Source organism: Desmodus rotundus, chromosome 5, assembly GCF_022682495.2.
Source record: "Desmodus rotundus isolate HL8 chromosome 5, HLdesRot8A.1, whole genome shotgun sequence".
Taxonomy (NCBI): Eukaryota; Metazoa; Chordata; class Mammalia; order Chiroptera; family Phyllostomidae; genus Desmodus; species Desmodus rotundus.
In genome coordinates this window covers 44,328,591-44,354,446 of record NC_071391.1, presented here as the reverse complement: position 1 = coordinate 44,354,446, position 25,856 = coordinate 44,328,591, and the positions used below count along the sequence as shown (strand labels likewise).

Below are 25,856 nucleotides of genomic sequence, written 5' to 3'. Positions count from 1 at the left end.
TAAAGGTGAGATCATATGGTATTTGTCTTTCACCACATGGCTTATTTTGCTTAGCATAATGCTCTCCAGTTCCATCCATGCTGTTGCAAAGGGTAGGAGCTCCTTCTTTCTTTCTGCTGCATAGAATTCTATTGTGTAAATGTACCTTAGTATTTTGATCCATTCATTTTCCTTTGAAGATTATAACTTCCCTATTCTTCCCTTCCATCTGTGTTTCTCCTCTCCATCTCATGCTGAAAGGGAGTCCACTACTCCTCTTTTGTATATAAAAGGAACAGTCTCTGCATCCCAACCTCTTTCCTCCCTACACTTGTTCTAGCTGGTACCCTCTAACAGAAGCATGTAATGATATAATGACATTAGGACTCTACTGAGAGAAGAAAATCAATAATATTTAAAAGACAAAATATATTGGAATATATATAATATATATACATGTATAAATAGTATTTAAAATATATAGAATACATGGAATTTATATGTTATATATTCATAACATATATGTACATATATATTTCATATATATATATTTTTTGATGGGTTTTAACTACCTTTTTCCTTATGGTAATGTGTCCCAATTTTGACAGCCTTTCACTAATACAGTAATGCTAACACACTTTTGGCATGTTAAGTTTTTTTCTACTTTACCGCATTTAAATAAATTTTCAACCTAATATGACTCTGAAAATGTACAAACTAAATTTTATTACTATATTTATAAGTGGTTACTACCCTTTATTGAAAACATTATATGTCAGATATTATATACTTTCTCAATTTAAAAAGATTGACACATAGATAGAATAACTTTGCAAAGATTTTATACTTATACTAGGAGCAGAGATTTTTATTTTTGGCACTCTGACCTAGAGATTGCCATATTAGTCAAAAGCCTACAATATATTCCTTTTTATTTTGGGGGGGCAGGGCACCAGACAATGAGCCTACAATGTATTCTAATGCATAAAATTAGTATTTCCTGACTAACTACATGAAAATAATTGCATTAAATCAATTATATTTTATGCCATTGTAATGAAAGTCAATATTACACAGAATCTAAGGTGTTCTTGGTCTGATATTGTCCTGAAGAAAATCACAAAAAGAGTAAGATTTTATTCGTGATCTCATTTACTTAAATTTTTAAAAATATTTTATTTATTTATTTTTGGAGAGATAGGAAGGGAGGGAGAGAGGGAGAGAAACATTGATGTGTAAGAGATACATCAACTGGTTGCCTCTCACATTCCCCCACCAGGCACCTGGCCTGCAACCCGGGCATATGCCCTTACTGGGAATCGAACAGCTGACCCTTTAGTACTCAGAACAGCTCTGAGTCCTGAGCTACACCAGCCAGGGCTCATTTACTTAAGCTTTTACTGTTCTTATTCTCTCTTAATACTGGCATGATTTAAGATGTTTAATATAATTGTAGATACCCTTCAATTAGTGGAGCTGCACACACACACACACACACACACAATGAAGACTGAGCTGTTCAGTCTACAGCATCAAAAATTCTTGCTCAAAGAAAAGACCTAGAGAAACTTCTCCTGAATATTCTTGGTTCCTAACACCATAAATTATGAGGTTGACTGTGGGTGGTACCACCACACAAAGATTGCAAGAATATGTACATGAAGTGGTATGTTGTGGTTCTGGAATTGGTGAGCAAAGAATGAAAAAGTAAGGCTGGGGTTGAGAATAGTAGGATAACACTGACAGGGGAGCCACAAAAACTCAGAGCCTTGGGTGGAGCTTCGTGGGAAGGGATTCTAAACACAGTACAGAGTACAAGGGCATGGGAGATGATGACAAGCACCACATCCAGGCATGTGGAAAATGCGGGCACAATCACTCCATAGTAGATGTTGACTTTGATGCTATTACAGGATAGCCTGGCAATGCCCATAAGTTCACAATATGGGTGACAAATAATGCTTCCCACAGTAAGCAAGCTGATAAACCAGAAAAACCAAGGGGAAGCAGACGAGGAATTTCCTAATCACATATGCAATACCCATTTTTCTAATGGCTGAGAGGGTTAGAATGGTAGTGTTATATATCTTGGTGGGTAACAGATGGCTGCACAGGGGTCAAATGCCATAGTCAGCAATGTGGAGACTCTGCCACAAAGACGAAGGGGAGGAAAAACATCTGGGACACACAGCTACCAATGAAATACCCCCATCTTGGGACCAGAAGATTGTTAGCATTTTGCTGTGGTAACTGTGGAAAGAAAGATATCCACCAGGGCCAACACAGAGAGGAAAAGGTTTATGGGTTCATGAGGACTATGCTTAATGATCCGGAATAATAAAAGGGCGTTGCCTACAAGAGCAACTGTATACATGGAACAGAGAGGGATGGAGATCCATGTGTGTTCATCTTCCAGTCCTGGGATTCCGATCATGCTGTGCCAGGTGTCTTTAAGGATGGCATGGTTTGAAGTGGTCATTTTGCACTCTGTCCTCTGATATTGAACCCTGGATGAAGAGCTAGAGCTAGAGAGAGAGCAAGAGTGAGAGAGAGATTGAGAGAGAAGAATCGAAGTTATTTTTATCAGGTTAAATGTAAATTTGGGCATTGCAGTAAAGTTAATTTTCTTTTTTAATGTTTTTATTCTATTGTTGTTCAAGTACAGTCGTCCGCCTTTTCCTCCTCACCACTGTCCCCCCACCCCAGCCATCCCCACCTCCCTACCCTGATTCCACTTCCCCCTTGGTTTTGCCCATGTGTCCTTTATAGTTGTTCCTGAAAGTTAACTTTCTTAAGAAAAGATTGGTAATCAGTAGTGATTCAAGGATAATAAGTCAGATAGGCTTCACTGATATGAAAGTTACCAACATTATAGGGCCAACACTGCTACTACTACTGGTAATGATCATGGTAATAACTGTAGTCATAATCAACATCTAATAGCTTTGTGACTTGGTGTAGGCACTATAGTCAATATGTCACACTTACCAACTCAGCATCATACATGAAAGCCCCTGTAAGTCCTTGCACATCACAGTTTCCCCCCTTGCCTGACTGGTCATTTCCAGTGAGTCATACTTTATTCCTTGGAATGCCAGAAATAATGTGTTCCGATTACTGGTATGGTTTCAGGATCTCAAGACCTCTAAATCAGTAACAATGATTATTCTTTTAATTTAATATGAAGGCTTTCATCATCAAATAAAAATAACTTGGAAAAAAAGAGAAAGAGAAGCTTAGATAGTCCTGGCTGACACAGTGCTGTATTCACTTAATGTGCGTTTAGAACCACATTCTCTCTGTGCCTGGTTCCATTATGCGTGTGTTTCAGTTAAACCACTACCGCACAGAGCAAGCACTCCTATAACATCCTTCTAATTCAGCATTCACTGCACCCTCCCTCCATTCTCTCTCCCTGCACTGCTTTTTCCTCCTGTATATTTCTTCCTACTTGTGTTCAAATTCTCATATTTCCCTTACCTTTTTTATCCTTTTTCTGCTCAAACTTGAATTTTATAACTGGAGAAAAGGAAAAGGAAACTCACAATATAACAAAATAACAAAAAGGTTGCAAACACATGCAAAAATTAAATAAGTTAATGAACATTTCTTTAAGCTCACTCTGTGTGTGATACTGTGCTAAAGAAGAAATCAATAAAAGCTGAATATTCTCTATTTCAAGAATATTCTGCCATAGCAAGAATCATGAAACATGAACACATGATAGCACACCTCAGATCAAATCAGGATTAGGATGATAGGAGATATCCAATTACATGTGTATAATACAGAAGACATTACCTTTAACTAGGGAGATGTTGCAAAGGTTCTTGAAGCTGCTGTCATTCGGTCTGTTGAATAACAGTAAAAAAGTTTAGACATTCAAAGAGCTAACTCTGGAATGAACAATCCAGATAGTTGAAAAGTTAAATTGAGAAATGTAAGTCACTGTAAAAATCAAGTCATCTACATATGATATCTTAGAGACATGAGGAATATGACCAAAGAGTAGATTGTACTTTGAAAATTCAGTTTGAAAAGTGAAGCTAAAGGCTTTAGGTTTAGTTTAGTTCTATATTAAGAATTGATTTGTTATTCCACAATTTTTACAGAGTCTCTAATATTTAGCAAAGTTTTAAGGAGGACATAATATGATCAATATTAATACTTATGTTTTCAGAGAAACCTTGTTAATGAGCAGTATGGTTATTTTTCATTCTCTGTTTCCCAATAACACACCTATTCATTTTCTAATTACATATTTTGTATTATTCTTCACCAATAAGTCTTAAGTTTCATGATGGCTATGTATAGGGAACAGCTCCATGTGTGGGAAATGTAGTCCAGACCTCACTCGGAAAAGCCAGTGGGGAGCGAGGTCCAGAACACAGGACCCCCACCCATGGACAGGTTCTCCCATGGGGAATCAGGCCTGCATTGTACCTAGGCTTCTGTGAGACTTGCTTTTGCTAAAACTCCCTCACTCTGAATTGAGGCAGCAAATGTTTACTGAGTATCTTTAACTTCCTAAAGTCTGTGCTAAACCTCCCAAGTATGGAGTGTAACCAGTTCAGCCACTTTCCCCCTTGATCTATAACATCCTTCTCTTTGAAGTAATTAGCAACATTCTTTCCTTTGTTGTCTGTTAAAGGTAATCACCTACAGCAATCCTGCTTAGTAAATGAGGATCATCCTAGGTGTAATGCATCTGGAAAAGCAATAAAAGCCTGTCCAGGTAGGGGTAGGACTCTCTGGCCCTCCTGCCCTCTCTCTCACTCAGAGAGCGGCCACGCTGTCCCTTTTTCTCCACAGGACTTCTGTAGTCCATGTGAATTTGTCTATTGTTGCCACGATACATGGATCCTGCAGGCCGGGATCCGCATCAGCTATAAGTTTATCTTAAGTGTAATACATTTGTATTGAGTAAATATAGTTTAAAAGACAGCAAGATGGATTGATGGGAAGGAAGGCAGCTACCAGGAGTTACTCTGGGAAGCTTTTGCAACAGACCAAAGCAGAAACAGAAACGTGGCCTTAACAGTGAAAACAGATAAGGTAAGGCATGTTCAGGGTGGAAAAAAAGATTCGATACCTAGTCTTCTCAAACTCTTCCAAAAAAAATTGAAGAAGAGGCAATACTTCCTAACACATTTTAAACACATTTTATGAGACCAACATAATCCTGATGCCAACAATGACCACACACACACAAACTATAGACCAAACAAAAAAAAATTCTAAAAATTCAGGCTGTTTATTTCAATTCTATTATAAGCCCATGTATTAGATTCAAAAAGAATGAGGCAAAGAAGAGTTCTAGGTATTAAATCTCTTCCTTAGCTGTATCTCAAACACATAGTGTATTTTATCATAGTGACAATCTTCACTCGCCTGGGCTTTTTAATCTAAATAATATTATTTAGTTCTGTCATATTGTTATATTTTAAACTAATTTTTGAGCATTTTTATAAACTATATCCTGTGTTAACCAGTTTATACAATTTAATCCTCACAAAATCCCACCTACTTATCACAATAACTGAGCAAAATGGCTGCTAGTGTGATCTCCATTTAACATGTTCAGCAACTATGGCATGAGTAGGTTGAAAAACCTGTGTAAGTTCACACAGCTATCATCTAATCAAGCACAAATTCAAACCCAGGTTATCATCCTGGATGGTGTAGCTCGGTGTATTGAGTGCTGGCTTGCAAACCAAAGGGTGGCCAATTCCATTCCCAGTCAGGGCACATGTCTGGGCTGTGGGCCAGGTCCCCAGTAGGAGGCATATGAGAGGCAACCACGCATTGAAGTTTCTCTCCCTTTCTTTTTCACTCCCTTCCCCCTCTCTAAAAATAAATAAAGAAAATCTAAAAAAAAAATTAACTCAGGTCATCTTGCTCTAAACCTCATGCCTTTAAGACACTGTTTCATTTGCCACCAGCGAGCAACCCCTTCTTCAAAATTTCTTCTCCTTTGGTGATCTTGATCCCATTATAGTATTGTCTTCCTATTACATTTTCGTAGTTCTGTGCCTTTTTTCCAGTGCTATTTTTCTTATTATTATTTCCAGTGTTGTTGTAATTATTTAGTTCCACTTCCTAATTGTTGTATTAAAAGCAGAATTTGGAAGACAAGCATTATACTTTAATTTCTAGTGAAAGATATTTGACCTTCACTAATGTGACCAGTGTTACTTACCAAGAAGGAAGTTTCACTAAATGTTCTGCTTTGATTTTTTTCTCCTTCTTTTCTCCAACGATTGATATCTATCTTTCTCATACCCTTGGCTTTCAATTTATGTCATAGTTTATCCTTTCCATTTGCTTTACCACCATAATGCTACTGTGACCCAAACTGATAAATAAGAACCGCACTCTAACAAAAGCAAGAAGCAGAAGCTTCCCAGAGAGCCTCCTGACATTCCAGCTCTTGCTGTGCTGTGAAACAGACTTCTACGCCCACTACACCTAGCCTGTGTCTTAACCTCTTTTCTGTTTTCAAGGCAATGAAGCAAACTCAGTTGTTCCAAAGACAGATTTAGCAAGCAAGCAGAAAGTCAGTAAAGAAAATCATACACAAGTCTGTGAGGTAGAACCTGAAAAATAATAAAAATAACTAAAAATGAAAATTCAGTGATCTCTCTCCACTTACAGGAAATCATGCTATAGTTAAGACAACAAAACCCCAGGCCCTTTTCTTCTGCTGACCTCATTTTAAAAACACCTCAATTTTCTTTCTGAAATAATTCTTCTTCATAGAGATTGGCTATTTCAGGAGTCATACATACCCCCCCCAACTAACACTTTATTGATCCAAAAGAACGTGATCTGGCCAGGTAGCCAGACATTTCAATCAATAAGATAATAAAAATCATTTCTCAAGCACAGGATGTGCCTCCACGTTCACCCTTGGATCTGTTCAAGCCATGGCCTTGGGCACATGCTACAAGGGTATATATGGCAGGAAAAAGTCACAGGTCCTTTGTTCCGTACCAGAAATGTGTCTAATCTAAAACCTGAGAAACATGGGACACCTTCTAAACTCAGCAGTAGCCTACTGTCCACTATGGAATACCAGGTGCTTATGAACTCCTCTGTTCTACAGCTGCAGACTCACTGAGGCCCCACAGATAGGCTGCGTCTCCTTAGTCTGGGCCCCATTGCTGCCTCGGAGGCTGGTTCTACAGCTTTCTCTGTAACAAGAGATATATTCCTGCAGATTTTTTCCCTGCCACTTATGGGGGTGGGACTAGCCCATTCCTTGTCTCCGCTCCTCCTACCAGTCTCAGTGTTACTTCTTCTTTATATCTATAGATGTAGGACTTCTGTTCAGCTAGATTGCAGGTGGCTTCTGAGAGATGGTTGTTCCGCAGTATAGTTACAATTCTGATGTGGTTGAGGGAGCATTTGAACACTGCATTTACCTGCTGCCATCTTCACTGGAACCCGCTGTAAAGATTCTTAAATTTTGTTTCAATAACACATTTAAATTACCTGAAAAGTTTGATCTTTTAGGTCTTCTGTTTAATATTTGTCAGGCATGACCAGACAACATTTAACCTAAAACTAATTACTAATACTACTGTTACAGAACAGACCGGGGGCGGGGGGCAGTGAATGATATAGTATCACCGAAAGAACCCCCACTTTCTGTCTGGGGGTCCCCCTCACCTACTAGCTTTGACCGCTGCCACAGGAAAAATGCCTCTCAATGCCAGAGATTGGTGAAAAGGAAAGAAAGTATTATTTAAAAGTTATACAGACATACAGACTTAGAGTAATGACTTAATGTCTTCATTGAAATACTAAAGTCCTTTAGAATACCCACAGATGCACACAGTCCTTCCTTCTCCCCTCTGCCCAGTCCAGGGTACCATATCTCAGGAAAAGAAGTGGAAATCCGTGATTCAGGCTCCCGGCACCAACAGCTGTGTTGCAGCCACGGGGTCCCCACTCTGCCAAAGCTGCGTGGTTCTCGCTTGGGTATGGCTGCCACACCTGGATTTAAATCCCAAAGCCAGTCTTCCTCTGCAGCCCCATTTCTAACTCCTCCCACAATCAGTTACACTTGCCAGCGTTCCCATATTCTTCCAGCTTTACTGGGCTGCCACAGTAAGTCTGGGCAGGTGTGACCCCATGGCATGAAGCCAATCTTCTCCAAAGTCTCATGTAGGCACTGTAACCAGGAGGAGTTGACTCCCAGTTACTTCTTGGGTGGAAGTCACTTCCACCTCCCAGGCTCAAAGCTTGGCCACAGCTACTTAACATATCCATGAAACCAGTTAAAGTTTATAGATATGTTAAATGACCATGCCAGAGGTTAGCTGCAGAGCTGTTGCTATACAAAACAGCTCTGAATGGCCCTGCTCCATGTGTCCCATCCCCCAAGCTCTGACTTGTGGGGGTGAGGACATCCTATATATATTTTTCTAATATTTCCTGGACACCTTGAGTTCTGTACCCTATTACAAATCACTATTTAGGCCACTGTCTTGCCTGCACCCTGTTACACTACCAGCTACTGGGACTTTCATCTTTCTAAATGTTTTGCCTAATCCCCTTTTAACTATGAGTTATTTCATATGCATAGTTGGAAACATGCATTATGCAGGCTATATGTTAATATTGGGGTATTTCTCTTTTACTTTTATGGTCATTTCTTTGGCTTTAGTCAGTTTTTTTACTCACATGCACGATCAGTAGGCTGGCAAATATTTGAGGGAAGTTGCAATAGTGTGATACATATATATATATATATAAAAATTTGTTTTTTCAGATGACCAAATATATTTTTCATACATTTTATTTCTACTCATGGTTCCTGCCTCACAGCTTCCCAAACCCTTAAATATTCCTGAGTGATAAGAACAATGGGAACATCTGTTATATTTGGTCTCTTGTCCCCAGCTCCTGAAATCACTTCAGAGTCATAAACATAAAATGAGTGTTGCTTGTTATTCATAACAAGCCCATTTTTCCACTAAAACTGTGTTTATGTTAATTAGGTGACTTTCTGAAAGCATCTAAAGATGGGGGCTGTCTGTCAGGGAAACCAACCTCTATTCAAAGGGTGGGACTTTAAGTTCTACCCCTGATTTCTGGGGAGAGGGGCTAGAGATTGAATCAGTTACCAGTGATTAATGTTTTAATCTGTCATGCATATGTAATGAAGGAAGCCTTCATAAAAACCCAAATATGGGTTTGGAGAACTTCCAGGTTAGAGAACCAGAACACTCCCATATGCCACTGTGTGGGGCCCCAACTCCACAAAGGCAGAAGCTCCTTTGTTTGGAGACTTGACTTATGTATCTGTTCATCTGACTGGTGATTCATATTCTTTTTTTTTAAAGAATAAATTGGTAATCTAATAAGTAAGCAGGTTTCCTGAGTTCTGTGAACTGTTCAAGCAAATTAATTGAATCCAAGGAGGGGGTAATAGGAACTTGTCCTTTATAACCAGTCAGTCAGAAAGACAAGCATCAACCTGGACTTGCGATTGGTGTCTGCATTAAATCTGTGGGGGGTGGGGGAATGACTGTGGAAAGCTCCGATCTGTGCTCAGTTGGTAAGAAGCACAGATAACACCTGGGCTTGCATTTGAAACCTTAAGTGCAAGAAGGTCTTATGGGACTGAACTCTTAATCTATGAAATCTAGTTTTATTTCCAGGTAGAAAGTGTCAGAATTTGTTGGGGACCACTATGTGTGGTTTTGGAGACTGTAGCCTTGCAAGAGCAAGCTCTGTAAGGGGCTAGTAAGTCTCCCTGGGAAACTAGATAACACAGGTGGCAGGCATGGCCAATTCTAACATTGAGGGTTCCCATGGCAATCAGGCCTGAAATGTACATTTTATCCTTTGAAGTTTGCTCTGCCTAGCATAGACCTGTTGATATGAACCGGATGTTTAAGTTCAAGGCATAAGGAGTAAACTCCTTATCTCATGAAACACGTCTTAAAGACCATCTGGCGTCAGCATGTCTCACAGACCCTGACCTATGACAAAACTCTGTGTTCCTTCAATTGTTGTCTATATATAATATCTGTTTTTGAATGACTATAGCCTTTTGATATTGATTGATGAACTGTGCATATATGCTGTATACACCTACACATACCATTCCCAATAAAAGCCATTTGGGAGAAGGGCTCTGGGCATTCCCCACTAGAGGGAATCACCACCCCCTTTCCTGCCAGAACAATATTGTGTCTGGGACAACTTATTCTCATTGATGGCAGTTGGGAGAGCTCTGAGGGATGGAGTTCTCCCACAAGAATTGAGTTGAATTGTTGGATAATTGCTCCGTGGTGGTGTGGGAAGCCTCCCTGTCCCCCACATTGTAATTGGTGTCAGAACCTCTGTAGGGAACCTCTGCAAACTTTCAAAACTCTCTCTTTGTGCAGCTGGTTCTCTATTCTCCAGTACTCTGTCCAATGAAGTTTAGAATCTTTGGTCTCCTTTGGTTCTCAGTCATTGTTTTTCAACTCAGGGAGTTCATGGGCTCTGTCTGGGTATCTGCTACCATGGCCTGGAAAATCTCTCTAAGCAGTAAGCTGAGCCAATTGCAGGATTTATGTTTTGTGCTTATTTTGTACGTCTTGATCTCTCTCTCTCAGGGATCATAGTTCTTTGTTTCCAGATGTGCATTGTCTTGAAAAATATTGCTTTATACATTTTATCTAATTACTTTGGTTGTTTTTGATTGGAAGATAAATTCAATCTCTCTTAGTCCATTTTGACCAAAGGCAAAAGTCTCCAGCACCATTTATTCTACATTGATATATGCTGAACACCTTCTATGTACTCGGTACTATTATAGGCTTCCTAGTAAAGTAAGAAATAAAGGTTAAAACTTTGAGAGCAGAGAAAAAAGTTACAAACACATCAAAAACTTAATAAAGTCCTTAAAATAGAGAAAAGTTGCTTACAACTAACAGCTTTACAGAAAGAAAAGGGGGAGAAAAACAAAATGAAGCCATGCTAACTCAATCTAATGTAAATTATTCTATATTTCTCAAAAATTTACAGCATCACAATATTGTGAGACAATATAATAATGGACATGCACAATGGTAATGAGAAGAATACTTCCCAGCATTAAGCATCTCAAAAAGAATGTAGAGAATTACATTTTCAAATGATTTACCTCTAAAATGACCAAAACTAAATATGGATAGTTACGGGTCACTTAGGAAAAATCATTTCTAAAGAAGCTCATCACATACTTATAGTGAACAGTAGCAATACAACTGGTTTCATGTTTGAATGTGTGATTAATTATAAGGGCTCTGGAGTGTTGAGAAAAGCAAATTTGGTATGCCCTTACCTCCAAACAATTTGTTTTTGTGACATCCCATGTGTAATTCATTAAAACCTCTATGTCATGGGAATACTTGATAACCTCCTTCTGGCACCTTCCATCGAAGATTCTCTGTTGCAATAAATAACTCAGGTGCTGGACAGGTACCTTTCTGAGAGGTTTCTAACATCTTAAAAGAGACTACCTATTCTCTGTTTATGCCAAGGAGGGTGAAACTAAAAGAGAAGAATTGTGCTGCTGAAGTCACTTGTCAACCCATACTGAGGTGGCTGGTTTCATGGAGGGATTGCACACACATAAAAATAACTGTTGGAGCTGTTTTCTTTAAAATAATAGTTGAGACCATCTTTAAGAGTTGCTTAACAGCAATTTTCCTTAGACTCAGAATGACAGTCATGGAACCTCAGTGTCCTTAGAAACGAAACAAAGTGAAGAGTTGAGAAAAGGTAAGACCACAGAACCTCAATGCAAGAGCAAAGAAAAGTGTTACAGAGTTCAAGGTTAACTGATGGGAATTCGTAGTACATATGTGAGAAACCAAATCTTTGTTTGGGGCTCTGGGGCAAGACTGAAGAAATTATGTGTCTTGAAAAGATTTTTCAGGAGGTTGAAAGTAAGATATACTTAATTAGACTAGTTAAATTTCTTTTGACTCTCCAGAAATAGTCTGTAAAATATCTTTCTGGCTAGGATGGGTAATTCAGCACAGATAAACAGAAACCCAATACAAGGACAACTGGAAATTGAACAGAATGATAAACACTGGAATTTATATTCTCTACCTGATTATACATCTTTCTTGCTCTCTCTTCAAATTTAGTGAAATCTAGTTTTCAGTTCTAAAATAAACCCCAGTGGGGAGAATTATCCTGCCAAAATATCTTTATATCAAAGTTTAAAAGGGAGCCTTGATCACTGGTGAGTTTCAAATATTTGCTAAATGTTGGCAACTATATGCTACAGTGGGAATCTCTAAATATGTAATTTAATTGCTTGGGCAAAATTTATTACGTTCCTTCCATGTCCAAACAGTGTTAGACTCTTTTTACTATGTGATGTGTGAAGGGTGAAATTCAAATTTTAAAGGCATTTAAAGTCAAATTGGATAAGGAAAACTTGTTCAGGTAAAAGTTGGAGATAATATCAAACCATATGTAGTAAGTGACAAATGTTAAGATAAAAGCAATATAATCTGTAAGGATTTAATAGCTGGAGACATTTTTCTAATATGAATTAGTCATAGAAAGTGTATAAAATGTTGGATGTAAACTGATTTTTAATCAATGAATTTACTTACTATCAATTGAGATAAAGCATGATCCCATTTGAGATTCCATCAGGAGATGTACAAATATTCTGAGGTGGAAATGATTAAGTATTACATGGTGGTATTAAGCAACAACCTGGCTAGAGTAGAATGTGATTAGAAAAAAAATTAAGTTAGTTGAAACAAAAGACATTCTCATTGAAAAGGGCTAGGCATGTAGGACCCAGAAGTATTAAAAATGATGGGCAACAATATGAACTGAGTATATAGTTGAGTTTTACATGGGTGGCTACAGCTGTGTTGATGGTGGCATCAGTGCTTTTGGTGGTCGTACTGATTGGATTGGTGCCAAAAACACAAGGGAAAGAAAAGTGACATGTATAAAGTACAGGAGGATGAATCCAAAATACTCTGGGAGATAGTTAAAGCAAAGAGAGAAAAGTTGGTTATATGTGTATATAAAAATCTGTAATGTATGTATTTGTGTATGTCTAAATGAAGTACATGGTGCATTGTGGTAGGTCAGAATGTTATGTTCATAAGAGAGTTGTATGGAATGCAGTGTGCTGAGTGACTGAATGTGAGTATATTTGGATGCCCCAGTCTAGTATAAACCATGATAGTTCTTTCTTTTTTTTTTTTATTCAACATGAGTGACTCTCATACTCCACATGAACAGCTAAAAAAAATTAAATAAAGCTTAGTATTCTAAGTCCTTAAGAAGTTGACCTTCCTATTAGGAGCACTGCTTATGAGGAGCTAACTCAGTAAATCAGCTAAAAACACATGCTTTGTAAAACACTCTTTACTAGGCATACTACGCACGAATCTTTTTGACTATAGAAGACGTTCACTGCCACGACCATGTGCATGGATGACTGAACCAGTTATGTCTATACATCAGTAGATGGGTAGGTGTGCATTGTGACTCATCTGGGATTTAGTCTTCAAAGATATACTTACATCTGTGAAAAGATAATGTCTTCTTTTTTACATTTACATAATTTTAAAACTGCATATTTCCAATTTTGGCTGAGAGCAAAACATATTAATCTTTTATTCTAATCTTCCCTGTTTGTAGCTGTTTAAGAAGAAATCTTTCACTAATTCTTAATTTTTCTTTTTGTGTTCTTATTTTTGGAATATTTTTAAATACTCATATTTTTAAGTACCATGATTTTATAAAGATATCAAATTTTTATTTCATGTTTATCTAGATAAGGTTAGTTATATTACTTCCCTTCTTCCCAATCCCTCATCTTCAAATGTAGTTACATCACTCTTTTGTTTCTGCTTGCAATTTTAAACAAAAGATTTAAATCAAACTATATTTAATTAATCATATATAATACCTTTCTACTTTTCTTATAAGGCTTAAGTTCTAATACCCTTTCCTTTAATTACACTATTTTAAGGTATTTACTGAAAATTGGAATTTATTATTCACCACATATATTTCTATATTGAATAGAGATATTTTGAATTATGTTTAAGAAATTATTTGTTATTGTTTGATACTATCCTAGTACTGGCCGAGAAGTAATGACAATATCCACTTTGTTGATTTTATCATTTTCTTGTATTTTGAAAATTCAATATAATATTTTAAAAAGACATATCAAACAACCCAGAAATTAATTTAAAAAATGCTATCATACAAATTTTATAATGCCTTGGGGTTTATGTGGGTTATTGTAATGTCCTGTGCTTTATTTCTGTGCATATATAACAGGAAAATTGTCTAGATTTCCAGATGCTTGTATGTTTACAGGGGTGATGTTGATATGGAGTAAGTGTAGAAACTTATTTTAGAGGTTCAGCTAAGGTGACTAAAAATAAAAGTAGATGCAAACATAAATAAAGAAATAGGAAATGTTCTGAGAATAAAATTTTTCTAAACATTGGATAAAAACAAAATTACATCCATAGTTTTCATTGTTACTTGATCAATGATTAGAGTGTGATAAGCCAAAAGAACTCCAGTAGCTCTAACAATTCAAAAGCAGTTACCTATTGCCTTAATTTCAGGTAGTTATTCAGATAGGTTTGGAAATGTTCTTAAAATCAATCCTTGATGTAAAGACGCCCAGGATTAGCACTGTCCAGAGGAGTCCCATGCACTATGTCCTCCTGTTTTAAAATGTATATTTTTCTTTCAATAGGAACATTTAGAAGCTGACCTGCACTGGATTTCAAGAAATATCTTTATGGGGTTTATAAACAATAGCTGGTTCCAGCCACCCACTCTTCTTCTAATAGGCATTCCTGGACTGGAGGCTGTACAGATGTGGATCTCTATCCCACTGTGTGTCATGTATGTAATTGCCCTCTTAGGGAACCTCACCATCCTCTTCGTTATCAAAACCACCCTTAGTCTTCATGAGCCTCAGTATATCTTTCTGTCCATGCTGGCAGCCACAGATATGGGTCTGTCTTTATCAACCCTACCTACAGTGCTCAATGTCTTCCTCCTAAATCACAGAGAGATTGAGTTCCACTCTTGCCTAATGCAGATGTTCTTCATCCATACCTTCTCCTCCATGGAGTCAGCCATCCTACTGGCCATGGCGTTTGATCGATTTGTAGCTATTCGAAACCCACTGCACTACACTGCGGTCTTAACCCCTCCTCGGATTATTGGGATGGGGCTTGCAGCCTTGGTTAGGGGTGTGGTATTAATGACGCCCTTGCCAATCCTGCTCAAGCGATTGTCCTTCTGCAAAGATATTACTCTATCTCACTGTTACTGCTATCACCCTGATGTTATGAAGCTGGCCTGTGGCCCTGTCAGAGTCAACATGATCTATGGGTTGTTTCTTGTCCTCTGCTCCTTTGGAGTTGACTTTATCTTCATTGTCATTTCATACATCCTGATTCTGAGAACAGTGCTGGGTATTGCCTCTGACGATGGCCAGTTCAAGGCCCTTAACACTTGTGTTTCCCACATTTTCACTGTATGCATTTTTTATGTGCCACTTATTGTGCTGGCTCTAATTCATAGGTTTGGTACATTCACATCTCCTCTTCTCCATGTCACCATGGCCAATCTCTTCCTCTTCTTGACCCCTGTCCTTAACCCCTTAATTTATAGCCTAAAAACTAAACAGATAAGGTCTGCCATACGCAAGATATTTAAGGGCAGGAGAAACTAGTTCAAATAGTCAAGTATGGCCTTAGCAAAAACAATGCCCTGAATCTTGTTCTCCTTTTATCTGTCAGCTTCCCTCTTAGAAATGTGTCATCATTTAACAGTATGGTTTTGTGAGATTGGAGCTATTTTTTCTGGTCTGTGAAGAAGATGATAGTATTTTGGATACTGTCTTAATCCAATTCATCATCCACAGTATTGCATCAGGGATCATCCTGAAATGATTTTTATGTTTCTTCTCTATTTAAACATTTAAATTTAAGTAGTTAAATGATTTACAGTTAATTATGTGATAAAGGTCAAGTTATTAACATGTTTTAGAAAACTCTTTATTTTCTTATTCCTGCTCTTCTCTCGAACCTCAGCTCCAGCTACAGATTGCCTCTTCTCAAACTAGATGATTCAATACATTTTTATACAAATATACCAGCCTTCACATTACTCTAAGTTTTTACTAATTGTTTCATTTCAAATTTCATCACCAATCTTACATAAAACATTTTTCATTATGAATGTTTCTAACATGTTAGTAGAATTGGCACTTTCTACTGCCCCATAGATAATTGTATTATAATACTACACTGTTTTACTTACATCTTCATGTCTATCTTCCTCAATAAATTAAGAATTGCTGTGAGAAGACAGTGTGTTATTTTATTCTGAAACTCTGGTATTCAGTGCCAGAGTAAATTCTAATTGTCTTCTTCAATAAATGAATGAACATTTATGGACATAGTTGCATTTCACGATCACAACTCTTGTTACCTGCTAATATAACTACTGTCAAATGACAGTCAAGGATCATTATTGTCTTTGCCATTGCATCTTCCGGGCCTTATGAAATATCTGTAAGATTGTGTACAATAAATACATATTGATGAATAAATGGATAAATTAATAAATATATCAACTGAGAAGTAACACTCATTCGTACCTATAACAGTATGATTTTGCACATTAAATGTAGCTAAAACAAGCAAGGGAAATTTTTTAAATACTTTATTATTGAAGAAAGAAAGAAAATGAGTAATTTAATGTCTATCTAAAGCTATAAACTTTAATTACATTACTAAAAGTAGCCTTTCTTAAATCAAGGGAGGTGTTTTATTAGCTTTATTTCAAAAGAAAGAAGGCAGTTAAAAGATACTAAATCATTTGTCTGTATCTCTTCAATAAAATATGATTAGACTCTGGTTTAAAAAATCACATTTTTTGTGGCAATTGTGGGGTAGGAGGATATAAGGGGACTAAATACTAATGGAAAAAATACAATAAAAATATATAAATTAAAAAAATAAATAAAATCTTTACATTTTATATAAAAGAATACATAAATTCTGATAAATCGGATTTTCCCCCAGATATAAGTGTATATATATGTGTGTGTGTATGTATATATACACACGTAAATATATACATACACATATGCACACATAGGTGTCCTTGAATCCCCTTTATTTAATTAATTATAATATTTAACTGAATTTTATTTTTATTTATGTTTTTTTACATTAGACACACTATGAATTCCCTAATTCCAGCATATATTTGTTTTTTTAAAGATATAGTATTTTTATTGTCAATTGATATGTGAATAAAGACTATAGTGCCCAAGAAAGCTGCTAGTTGTAAAAGTAGGACTTAAACTCTCATCTTTATTCCTGCAGATATCATGTTCCTAAGTCCACTTTGTATTTCATGCTTATAAAAACTGAGGCCTAAGAAGAATATTGCCAAAATGTGTAGCTTTACCCTTGATTGGAGAGTAGGGCTGACCTTCAAAAAACTCAAGGGTTAGAGACACTGGCTTCCTGCTCTGTTGAAAATTCATATATAACTTTTCACTCCACCATAACTTTACTAATAGCTACTGTTGGCCAGAAGCTTTACAAGGAACATAGGTAGTTGATAAAGATATATTTTGAAATGTATATGTAGTATATAGTATATTCTTATCATAAAGTAACCTAGAGAAAAACAAATGTCACAAAGAAAAATCATCATGAAGAGCAAATATATTTACAATACTGTACATATGTATGCAAAAATTTGCATGTAGCTGGACCCATGCAGTTCAAAACCATGCTGGTCAAGGTTCAACTGTGTATGTGGAAGTCGATATGGAATATATGTATTTTTATTTTGTCTTTTTTAAGGAACAACTTGAAATATTTAAATTGAAAGACTGTAGGGACAAGGCAGTTGACAATCATCTTTTGGAAAACAAAAGTCAAACCAAAATTAGCTAACACAAGGAGAAAATTATCTTGTTATGATAAATTTCTACATAGTCTATGCAAAGGAACATCTGATAATTAAGGAAGGTCAATAGTTTCATTCAGTGTTCTTAGATATTGGAAACTGAAAGTTGCTCATTCTCTGAAAGTTTATCATAAAGCTTAAAGTTGAACTATCATTCAGTGGGTGAATGGATAAAAAATTGTGGTATATACACACAACAGAATTTTATTCCGCTATAAAAATGAAGTACTGATAGATGCTATAACACAGACAGTCCTCCAAAACGTTACTGTAAGTGAAAAAACCAGAGACAAAACATCTCACATTGTATTATTTCATTTATATGACATATTCAGAACAGTTAAATGCACAGAAACATAAAGGTCATTGGTGGTTGCCAGGACTGGTAGAAATGAGAATGCTAAGCAACTCTTTAATGGGTGTGATTTTTTATTTTGCAGGGGCAAATATATCTTGGAACTAGATAAAAGTGATGACTGTACAACATTGTGAATGTACTAAATGTCAATGAAATGTACACTTTTAAATGGTTATTTTTATGTATGTGAATCTAAAGAAAAAATTTAAAAAACACATTTACTAAGCCAAATCAAATTCATATGTTAATGTCCAATGAGAGTTACAATCAATGTCCTAAAAAAAAAGTATATCTGAGCCAAATCATCCCAGCACCAGGTCCTAACTCTGCAGTAACAGCAGTGCAGGGCCGGAGCAGATGCGGCTTGGGCCTGTGCTCAGGACATCTGGTCAAAAGGGCAGCAAAGGCAGACATGGCTCACCTCTTCACACAACCACATCAAAATTACAACTAAAATATAGAACAACCATCACTGTCATAAATAGAGTTGAATGGAAGTTTGACAACTATGGAATAAAAGAAACTGAATCCATCGAGACTGGTAGGAGGGGTGCAGATGCAGAGTGGGCTGGTCTCTCATCCATGCATAATGGATGAAAATTCAGGAAGCATATCTCAGGAGTGAGGAGTCCCAGCTCCACACCGGGCCCTACAGCCCAGGGTTCCAGCGCCAGGGAGATAAGTCCCCACAACTTCTGGCTGCAAAAAACCCAGCAAGGATTGAGTCAGCAGAAGAAACTTCTGGATCCCCAAGCAATTCTTTTTAAAGAACGCACAGACAGACTCACTTTCTCAAACTCACTCCTTCTGAGATCCAGCACCAGGATAGCAGCTTGAAAGGCACCAGTAGCACATGAGGAAGAACTGAAGTGTCAGGCATCAAGGCCAGCAGAGACCATTGTCCCTTTTCTAAACCCTCCCCCAACAGAGCTGGCAAGCTGGTGCCATATCTGAGACTCCACCAACATGGCTAACACCATTTGACTCGCCTTGGAGATTCCCAGAGACTCTGTCCCACCCAAATTATGGGCCCACCCAAGATGTTTATCCATATGAATGGCTGGTCTTGGCTCTTATTTCACAACTTCCTAAATCCTCTCAAACAAGCAACAGCCAGCCTCAGTGAGTCCTAAGCATGGCACTAGTCAGCCTAGATTCGTAGCTTCACCTGGAAATATCCAAGTCCAGCACAAGTAGCAGCTACTTCAGTTTGCTTTATAACACAGGCAAGGTGGCCCTGGACAAAATATAGGTGGGGACTGACCTTGGCCTGCCCCACCCAGGAAACCCAGGTCCAGTGCACCCAGTGGACAGCTACAGACCACATCAGAGCACCACCACCCTGCCCCTACACCGTGAATACTCCACAGAGGGCAGAGGTTGGTGATAAGTGGTAACAGCCAATCCTTGAAGCTGACTGACCTGGGTAAACCCCTCCCATTGATCTGCCAACAGCAACCAAGACTCAACTACAGGAGGAGAGTATATGCATCCCACATGAAGGGTGCACCTTGATAAGGGAAGCTGTGCCACTGAACTTTATAGGACACCTACTACATTAGACCACACTACCAAGACACAGAGTCAAATCAGCTCTACCTAATACATAGAAACAAACACAGGGAGGCTGTCAAAATGCAACATGCCCAAATGAAAGATCAGATCAAACTCCAGAAAAAGAGCTAAATGAAATGGAGATAAGCCATTTTTTTCAGATGCCTTGTTGCCAGCAGTGGAAAAATGTATGTCTAAAGACGGGATTTTTACCCTAAAGGATAAAAAATCGGGTTTCTATTTTTGCGAGTTTATAAAATTAAAGGGAATTTTATTTTATTTTATATTATTTATTTTATTTTCAAAATCAGACAAACCTTACTAGAAAGTAGAGGATCATAAAGTGATCTAATTTGCCACATCTCTCAAAATTTTTAAATTCTCTCTTAATGTCTGCTATCTCCATCTCAAAATACAATAGTTCTGCATTTATTCTGACTGGTTTCCCTGGCCTAGAAGTCAACTATCTCTGGTTCTCCATCCCTTTTTCCATCATCTATGCTATGGTTCTCTCAGGGCACTGCCTGGTGCTGCATGTGATCCGGACTGAGCCAAGCCTGCACCAGCCCATGTTCTACCTCCTGGCCATGCTGGCCCTCACTGACCTGGGCATGGGGCTGTCCACAGTGCACACAGTGCTGGGGATCCTGTGGGGACTAAGTCAGGAAGTCAGCCTGGATGCCTGCATTGCCCAGTCCTATTTTATCCACGGTTTGTCCTTTATGGAGTCCTCTGTCCTCCTCGCCATGGCTTTTGATCGCTATATTGCCATTTGCCACCCATTGCGCTACTCCTCCATCCTAACTAATGACAAAATCATGAAAATTGGGGTGGCAATCTTATGTAGAAGTACTTTACTCATACCTCTGGTCATCATTCGCCTAAAGTTCCTAAATTATTGCCATCCCCACATCCTTTCTCACTCTTTCTGCCTGCACCAAGACTTAATTCGGATGGCCTGCTCAGATATCCGCTTCAACAGCATCTGTGGTCTGGCCCTGGTGATCGCCAACCTGCTGTTGGATGCAGTGCTCATACTAGTGTCCTATGTCATGATCTTGCATGCAGTCCTAGCTATTGCATCACAGGAGGAGGGAGTCAAGTCCTTGCAGACCTGTGTATCACACATCTGTGCTGTTTCAGTTTTCTACATCCCAATCATTGGTCTGACCATGGTGCATCGCTTTGGGAAACACCTCTCACCTTTGGTTCATGTGTTCATGGGCAACATCTACATCCTTTTCCCTCCCTTGATGAACCCCATTATTTATAGCATCAAGACCCAGCAAATACGAAGCAGAGTCCAGAGACTGTTTTACTTAAGAGAAATGTGTTGAGGTCAAATGTGCATATATTTAAAAGTCAACAAGTGGAGATCAAAAGGGTAAGAATTGGTGTATAATCAAAAATAAATTTAATGACTTCTATTTGGATAATGTTGTATATGTTGCAAATACTTTCAATTTTTCCCACAGCCATCATAATTCAGTGACATTGACATGGGTTATATTGTGGTCAATTGTATAAATCATTATATACCTATATGTACATACATATAGGTATATAATGAGCTGAGAATCATACTAATGTATCAGGCATGTTAGCTATTAAGATTTATGTTGTGCTATGGTCACTTGAGTGAGGACAGTTTTGCATTCACCCAATATGGAAAATGTTAATTTTACAAGTTAATGTCCTTCAGGTAATTCCTAAGGTATCAATAATTGTCTTAGTCCATTTTTACTATTCTAGGCAACATTCTTGTTTATTGTTTAGCCATCACCCATGCTATCTGGTTTTGCCACATGACAATGTAACAGAGTAAGCATCACAGGGAGACTGGACTCTTTGGATGATTTAAAAAGTCTTATTTCTACTCCAAAATTGCCGTAGGCTGTGTTTATCAGTGCCCTGTGGCTTCAGGTGCTTCAGCTCTTTAAGCTAAGCTCTGGACTTTGAGCACAGCATATGGGAAGATGGTCTTACTGGGGGAGAAGAAGGCTTCTGTTGCACAACACCTCGGGCCATGGCTAAATTAAATATTGGACTTTGAGTCTGTCTCTACATTTAAACAGTGGTTGGTGTTATTTGCTAGAACCTATCTTCTGCTTTGAGACCTCTGGTCCCTAGGAAGCCTCTAGCTCTGGCCTGAATTGCTGTCACTGGTTAAGACAGTGTGTACCTTTGGATCCTTACAGTAACCCCATGAGATAGATTCAATTTTTATCCTTCTTTTATAGCTAATGAGACTGAGCTCAGAGGAGTTAAGGCATTGCCCCTAGTTAATGGGAAGTCTCATGGAATAGGAGAATGTAAATTGCTGCTGTGCTCTGCCTCTCTACCCTTTCCCACGCTCACCCTGGAATTCACAATCTATCTCCCCTGAGACTCATGGGCTCCACCCAGAGCTGTCAACTGGTCCTGACCCCTTATCTGAGCCTACAGACCTATAGACCTTCTGGGTCCTGATAGCTGGCAGTTAGCCCTGGCCCTGCCCTCCCTGCACCTCTGATAGACACATCTGACATACCAGCTCCCAAAGTCCCTGAGGGGGCCCTGTGTTTGCTGAGTCACAATGTTTCCTAAGTCCAAGCTCTGAGAGACTCCTGCTCTCACAGCTATACTTATTAATGTCTCCATTTCCACCTCCTTCCCGCACAGCCCAGTTCCCCGGGTTTCCCAGTTCCATCCATCAAATGCTCCTCAGCAGGGCAGCAAAGGGCTATGAGCAGTAAATTCAGTGTCTGACCTGGGTCCAAGCACTAGCATCACCCCTTGTATGTCTGACCTTAGGCAAATGCCTTGACTCCTCTGAACTTAGCCTTGCCATCAAAAACAAAGATAGTAATTGTACCTGTCTTATGAAGTCAGCGTGAGGACAGAAGGAGATATGACACACTAAAAAGCAGTAGTTTACTTGATTGCACTTTAGAATATAAAATGTCTTAACACATAATAGATTTTATCATCCCTTAACCCTGTCCCATTCATTTCAACACATCAGTTGATTATGTGATTAATCCAATCAAAAAGTGTGGGGAGAGACCTCTCTCATGGGTTCCTAAGTGTGCACATGACAGGAAAGCAGAGAATAACATAGAATGGCATAGGTCTTCACAGAGCTATGTGAGCCTTAGGAATTCGTCAAGATCAAACTCACTTAGGGTAAAATTCCTCTCTGAAACACCCGTCATATTCATACAATCACAGGTGAAACACTTTAGTCAGGAAAAGTTCATGGCTTTTCCACTGAGCCCTTGTTTTTGTGAGTCAGCTTAATTGTCACAAAGTTCTTACAAAAATAAAAGCCCTTTAATCCTGTCACATAGCGTAACTCGAATCTCTGTTTCAGAAGATAGCCTTTCACATGAGATCACTCCCACGTTTGTTAAACCCAAATCGTGCGCATTGTAACGAATACTGCTGACATGTGAAGCAGAGAGCCACAGTCCTTGAATCCGCCAAGCCAACCACACCCCTTCTTCCTGACCTTGGAGAAATAAATTAAATGGTGTAACTTGTTCAAATGCTTATTACAGTGCCTGGCACATAACTTCAGTTATTTTTATTATTACTTTTATAAATGAACTGATGCAAAGTGTGGAATGAAATAATTTGAGGCTGTAGCAAGAATGACTGCAGTCAAATACAATAAAAGCAAATATTTCTAGTGTATTTAGCATATGTGTCACCATTTTAAACTGGATCTGTTAACTCATTCAATGCCACAATAATCTTATGAGGATGGTAAAATCCTATTTGACAGATGAAAAAACAGACATACAGCTAGTAAGAGGTGCTTAGGAGCCTGCCACTCAGGCAGTCTGGCTCCAGAGATTGTGCTTTGAACCATTGCTCTTAATGCCTAAGGTTTCCCTGAAGCAAAAGGTTTGAATCTCTGAAATGAATTAGCAGGGATGGCTATGTGAGGAGGGTGTCAAGTTCTTTCCTAATGTGTATAAGAACATGGGTGAAAGGGACATCTCTTCACACATCTAGCCCCCAGTGGGCCTGGCAGAAGAAGAGAATGTCACAGCTGAATGAGAGGACCAAGGAACATCTGCTTGTTCAGGAATATTTGGGTCAGTGACAGTCCCAGTTTAAGAGCTGACAGAGCTGATGAATTTAATCAATAGAAATTCTATGTGGGGAGAAGGTCCATAGATTCCAGTCTACTGCTTAGAGAAGAGGAAGCTGAGCTGAGAGAAGGGTGGGGACTTTCTCAGTACCATTGAATTCGCCATGGAAATGCCCACATGAGGACTCAAAGTTCCTGACTGACTGCTCAGGACACTTGCCTGTAACTGCTCTTCTTGAAAGGAGGAACAGATGGCATCTAAAATACTTTAGGTCATTTCCATGCCACAGCCGGGGCTGGGCAGACTCCAGGTTACTTCTTTAGAGGTCAACATAGCATATGATACATAAATAAGCAAACCCTGCTCAGGGGCTGGGAGGGAGAGGTTGCCCCTCCCGGGTCCTGGCCCTGCAGATTGTGCTATCTGAGCCCTGACAGGACCCCGTCCCAGTGCTGGGCCTTGGAGTGAGTCAGCCTCACACAGGCCCAGGACAGGCCATATCATTCTGACCTGGATGCTCAGTAGGAGAGAAGAAAAAGGCTCATGATTATAATCTCAGGCTATAGATACAATCCCCCTTAAAAAAAAAGAAAAACAGTCAGAGGTGTATGTTACTCTGTATTCCCCTTGGTGTGCCTGAGCCCCCAAAGCTCTCTGTTCTGAAGTTACGGCAAGGGCATTGCACCATGTGCCACCTCATCCAAACCTGTTCAGGCAACTGGTGCTTCTTTTGTATAACAGGCAAGGAACCATTGAGAAACTTACTCTTTCAATGTTTCCCTATTTCTCTTGCTTCAGTGGCTCAGTGGGAAAAATGTATGTGCAAATTCAAATTGCTAGTGTCTGGAAAAGTTGCATTATGGTGAATAAAAAAGAAAGCCATTATGAATTCAGAAAATAAAAGCTATCAACTCCAGGCCTCACCTTTTTATCAATAGTATAAATATTATAAAACTACCCAAATTATTGTGATAACACATGTATAGCACCTCGGCATATGATGGATACATGATAGAAAGTCAAAGAAAAGCTTTAAAGAGTATTTTATTGACAAATGTCTGATACCACCTGAGGGGTAGTAGACAGTAGACAATATAGAGTTAATGTTCCAAAAATGGAACTAGGGTTCGGTTAGGATAGAGGTCAGAATTTAATCTTACACCCAAAAAGATCTTAAAACAGAAGTAGTGGGGACTGGGGTCCTATATTCCCTCTTCAGCTGTCCTCAGATAGAAATCTCTTCAAAGAACTAGTAGTCCCAATAGGCCACTATCTAAAGGAAAATATTGCCCCCAGAATAGAGATGTCATTTTACAAAAAAACAAAAAAAGAAAAAGAAACACAGGAATGTCCGTATCTTGTTCCCTGAAGCCATCAGAGAGGTGACCCTTGCCTACCTTCAGCATTAGAGAAGACTTGAGAAGTTTTGGGCTGTGTCCTTGAGGTCGACATACTCTTCTCCATCATCTACCAAGTTCAGTTCTCTTGTCTACCTCCAACACCCATTGCAGTAGGAGTGGGACTGAACATGCTGAGAAGCTGGGGACTCAGACCAGGAAAAATAAGAGATATTAGTGTCCATTCCTTATTAAGAGGCTCCTGAGTCTTCTTAGTCCAATCATTTATGAAGCATGAATTGTGGATCAGAAATTATTTTCAAATCTTTTGGTTGACGTTGATATCAGAATCTAACCTAGGCACTGATAAATTAACCAAGGCCAGGTGTGCCAGATCTGAGACATATTTTAAATATATTTCACGATTTTAAATAATCATGAAATTAAGTATTTATTTTATTTATTCATCTGTTCATTAATTCATTCATCATTGCTTTCATCCATTTATTCATTCATAAACAAAAAGCCTAGAGGTTAGTATAGTATGTTAATGTT

The 25,856-nt window shown here is 38.5% G+C and overlaps 2 protein-coding genes and 1 pseudogene across 3 annotated transcripts; 2 read left to right on the top strand and 1 right to left on the bottom strand.

The window, feature by feature from the left end:
* Positions 1-1,503: 1,503 nt before the first annotated feature.
* On the bottom strand, positions 1,504-25,557 carry LOC128781108 (olfactory receptor 52Z1P-like; annotated as a pseudogene).
* LOC112300147 (olfactory receptor 51A4) lies at positions 11,466-15,822 on the top strand. 2 transcript variants are annotated; one of them, XM_053925661.1, is made up of 2 exons: positions 11,466-11,742; positions 14,726-15,822. In XM_053925661.1, the coding sequence occupies exon 2, from the start codon at positions 14,771-14,773 to the stop codon at positions 15,713-15,715; it is 945 nt and encodes a 314-aa protein (XP_053781636.1). In that variant the 5' UTR covers positions 11,466-11,742; positions 14,726-14,770; the 3' UTR covers positions 15,716-15,822. The 2 variants fall into 2 exon arrangements, with proteins under 2 accessions (XP_053781636.1, XP_053781637.1); XM_053925662.1 differs by lacking the exon at positions 11,466-11,742 and adding an exon at positions 13,448-13,474.
* LOC128781109 (olfactory receptor 51V1-like) lies at positions 20,275-21,261 on the top strand. Its single transcript, XM_053925663.2, has one exon. It carries the CDS (start codon positions 20,275-20,277, stop codon positions 21,220-21,222), a length of 948 nt encoding a protein of 315 aa, XP_053781638.1. The 3' UTR covers positions 21,223-21,261.
* Positions 25,558-25,856: the final 299 nt, after the last annotated feature.

Coding starts and splice junctions, on each gene's coding strand:
- LOC112300147 (XM_053925661.1), top strand. CDS start 14,771: ATGGGGTTTATAAACAATAGCTGGTTCCAGCCACCCACTCTTCTTCTA.
- LOC128781109 (XM_053925663.2), top strand. CDS start 20,275: ATGTCTGCTATCTCCATCTCAAAATACAATAGTTCTGCATTTATTCTG.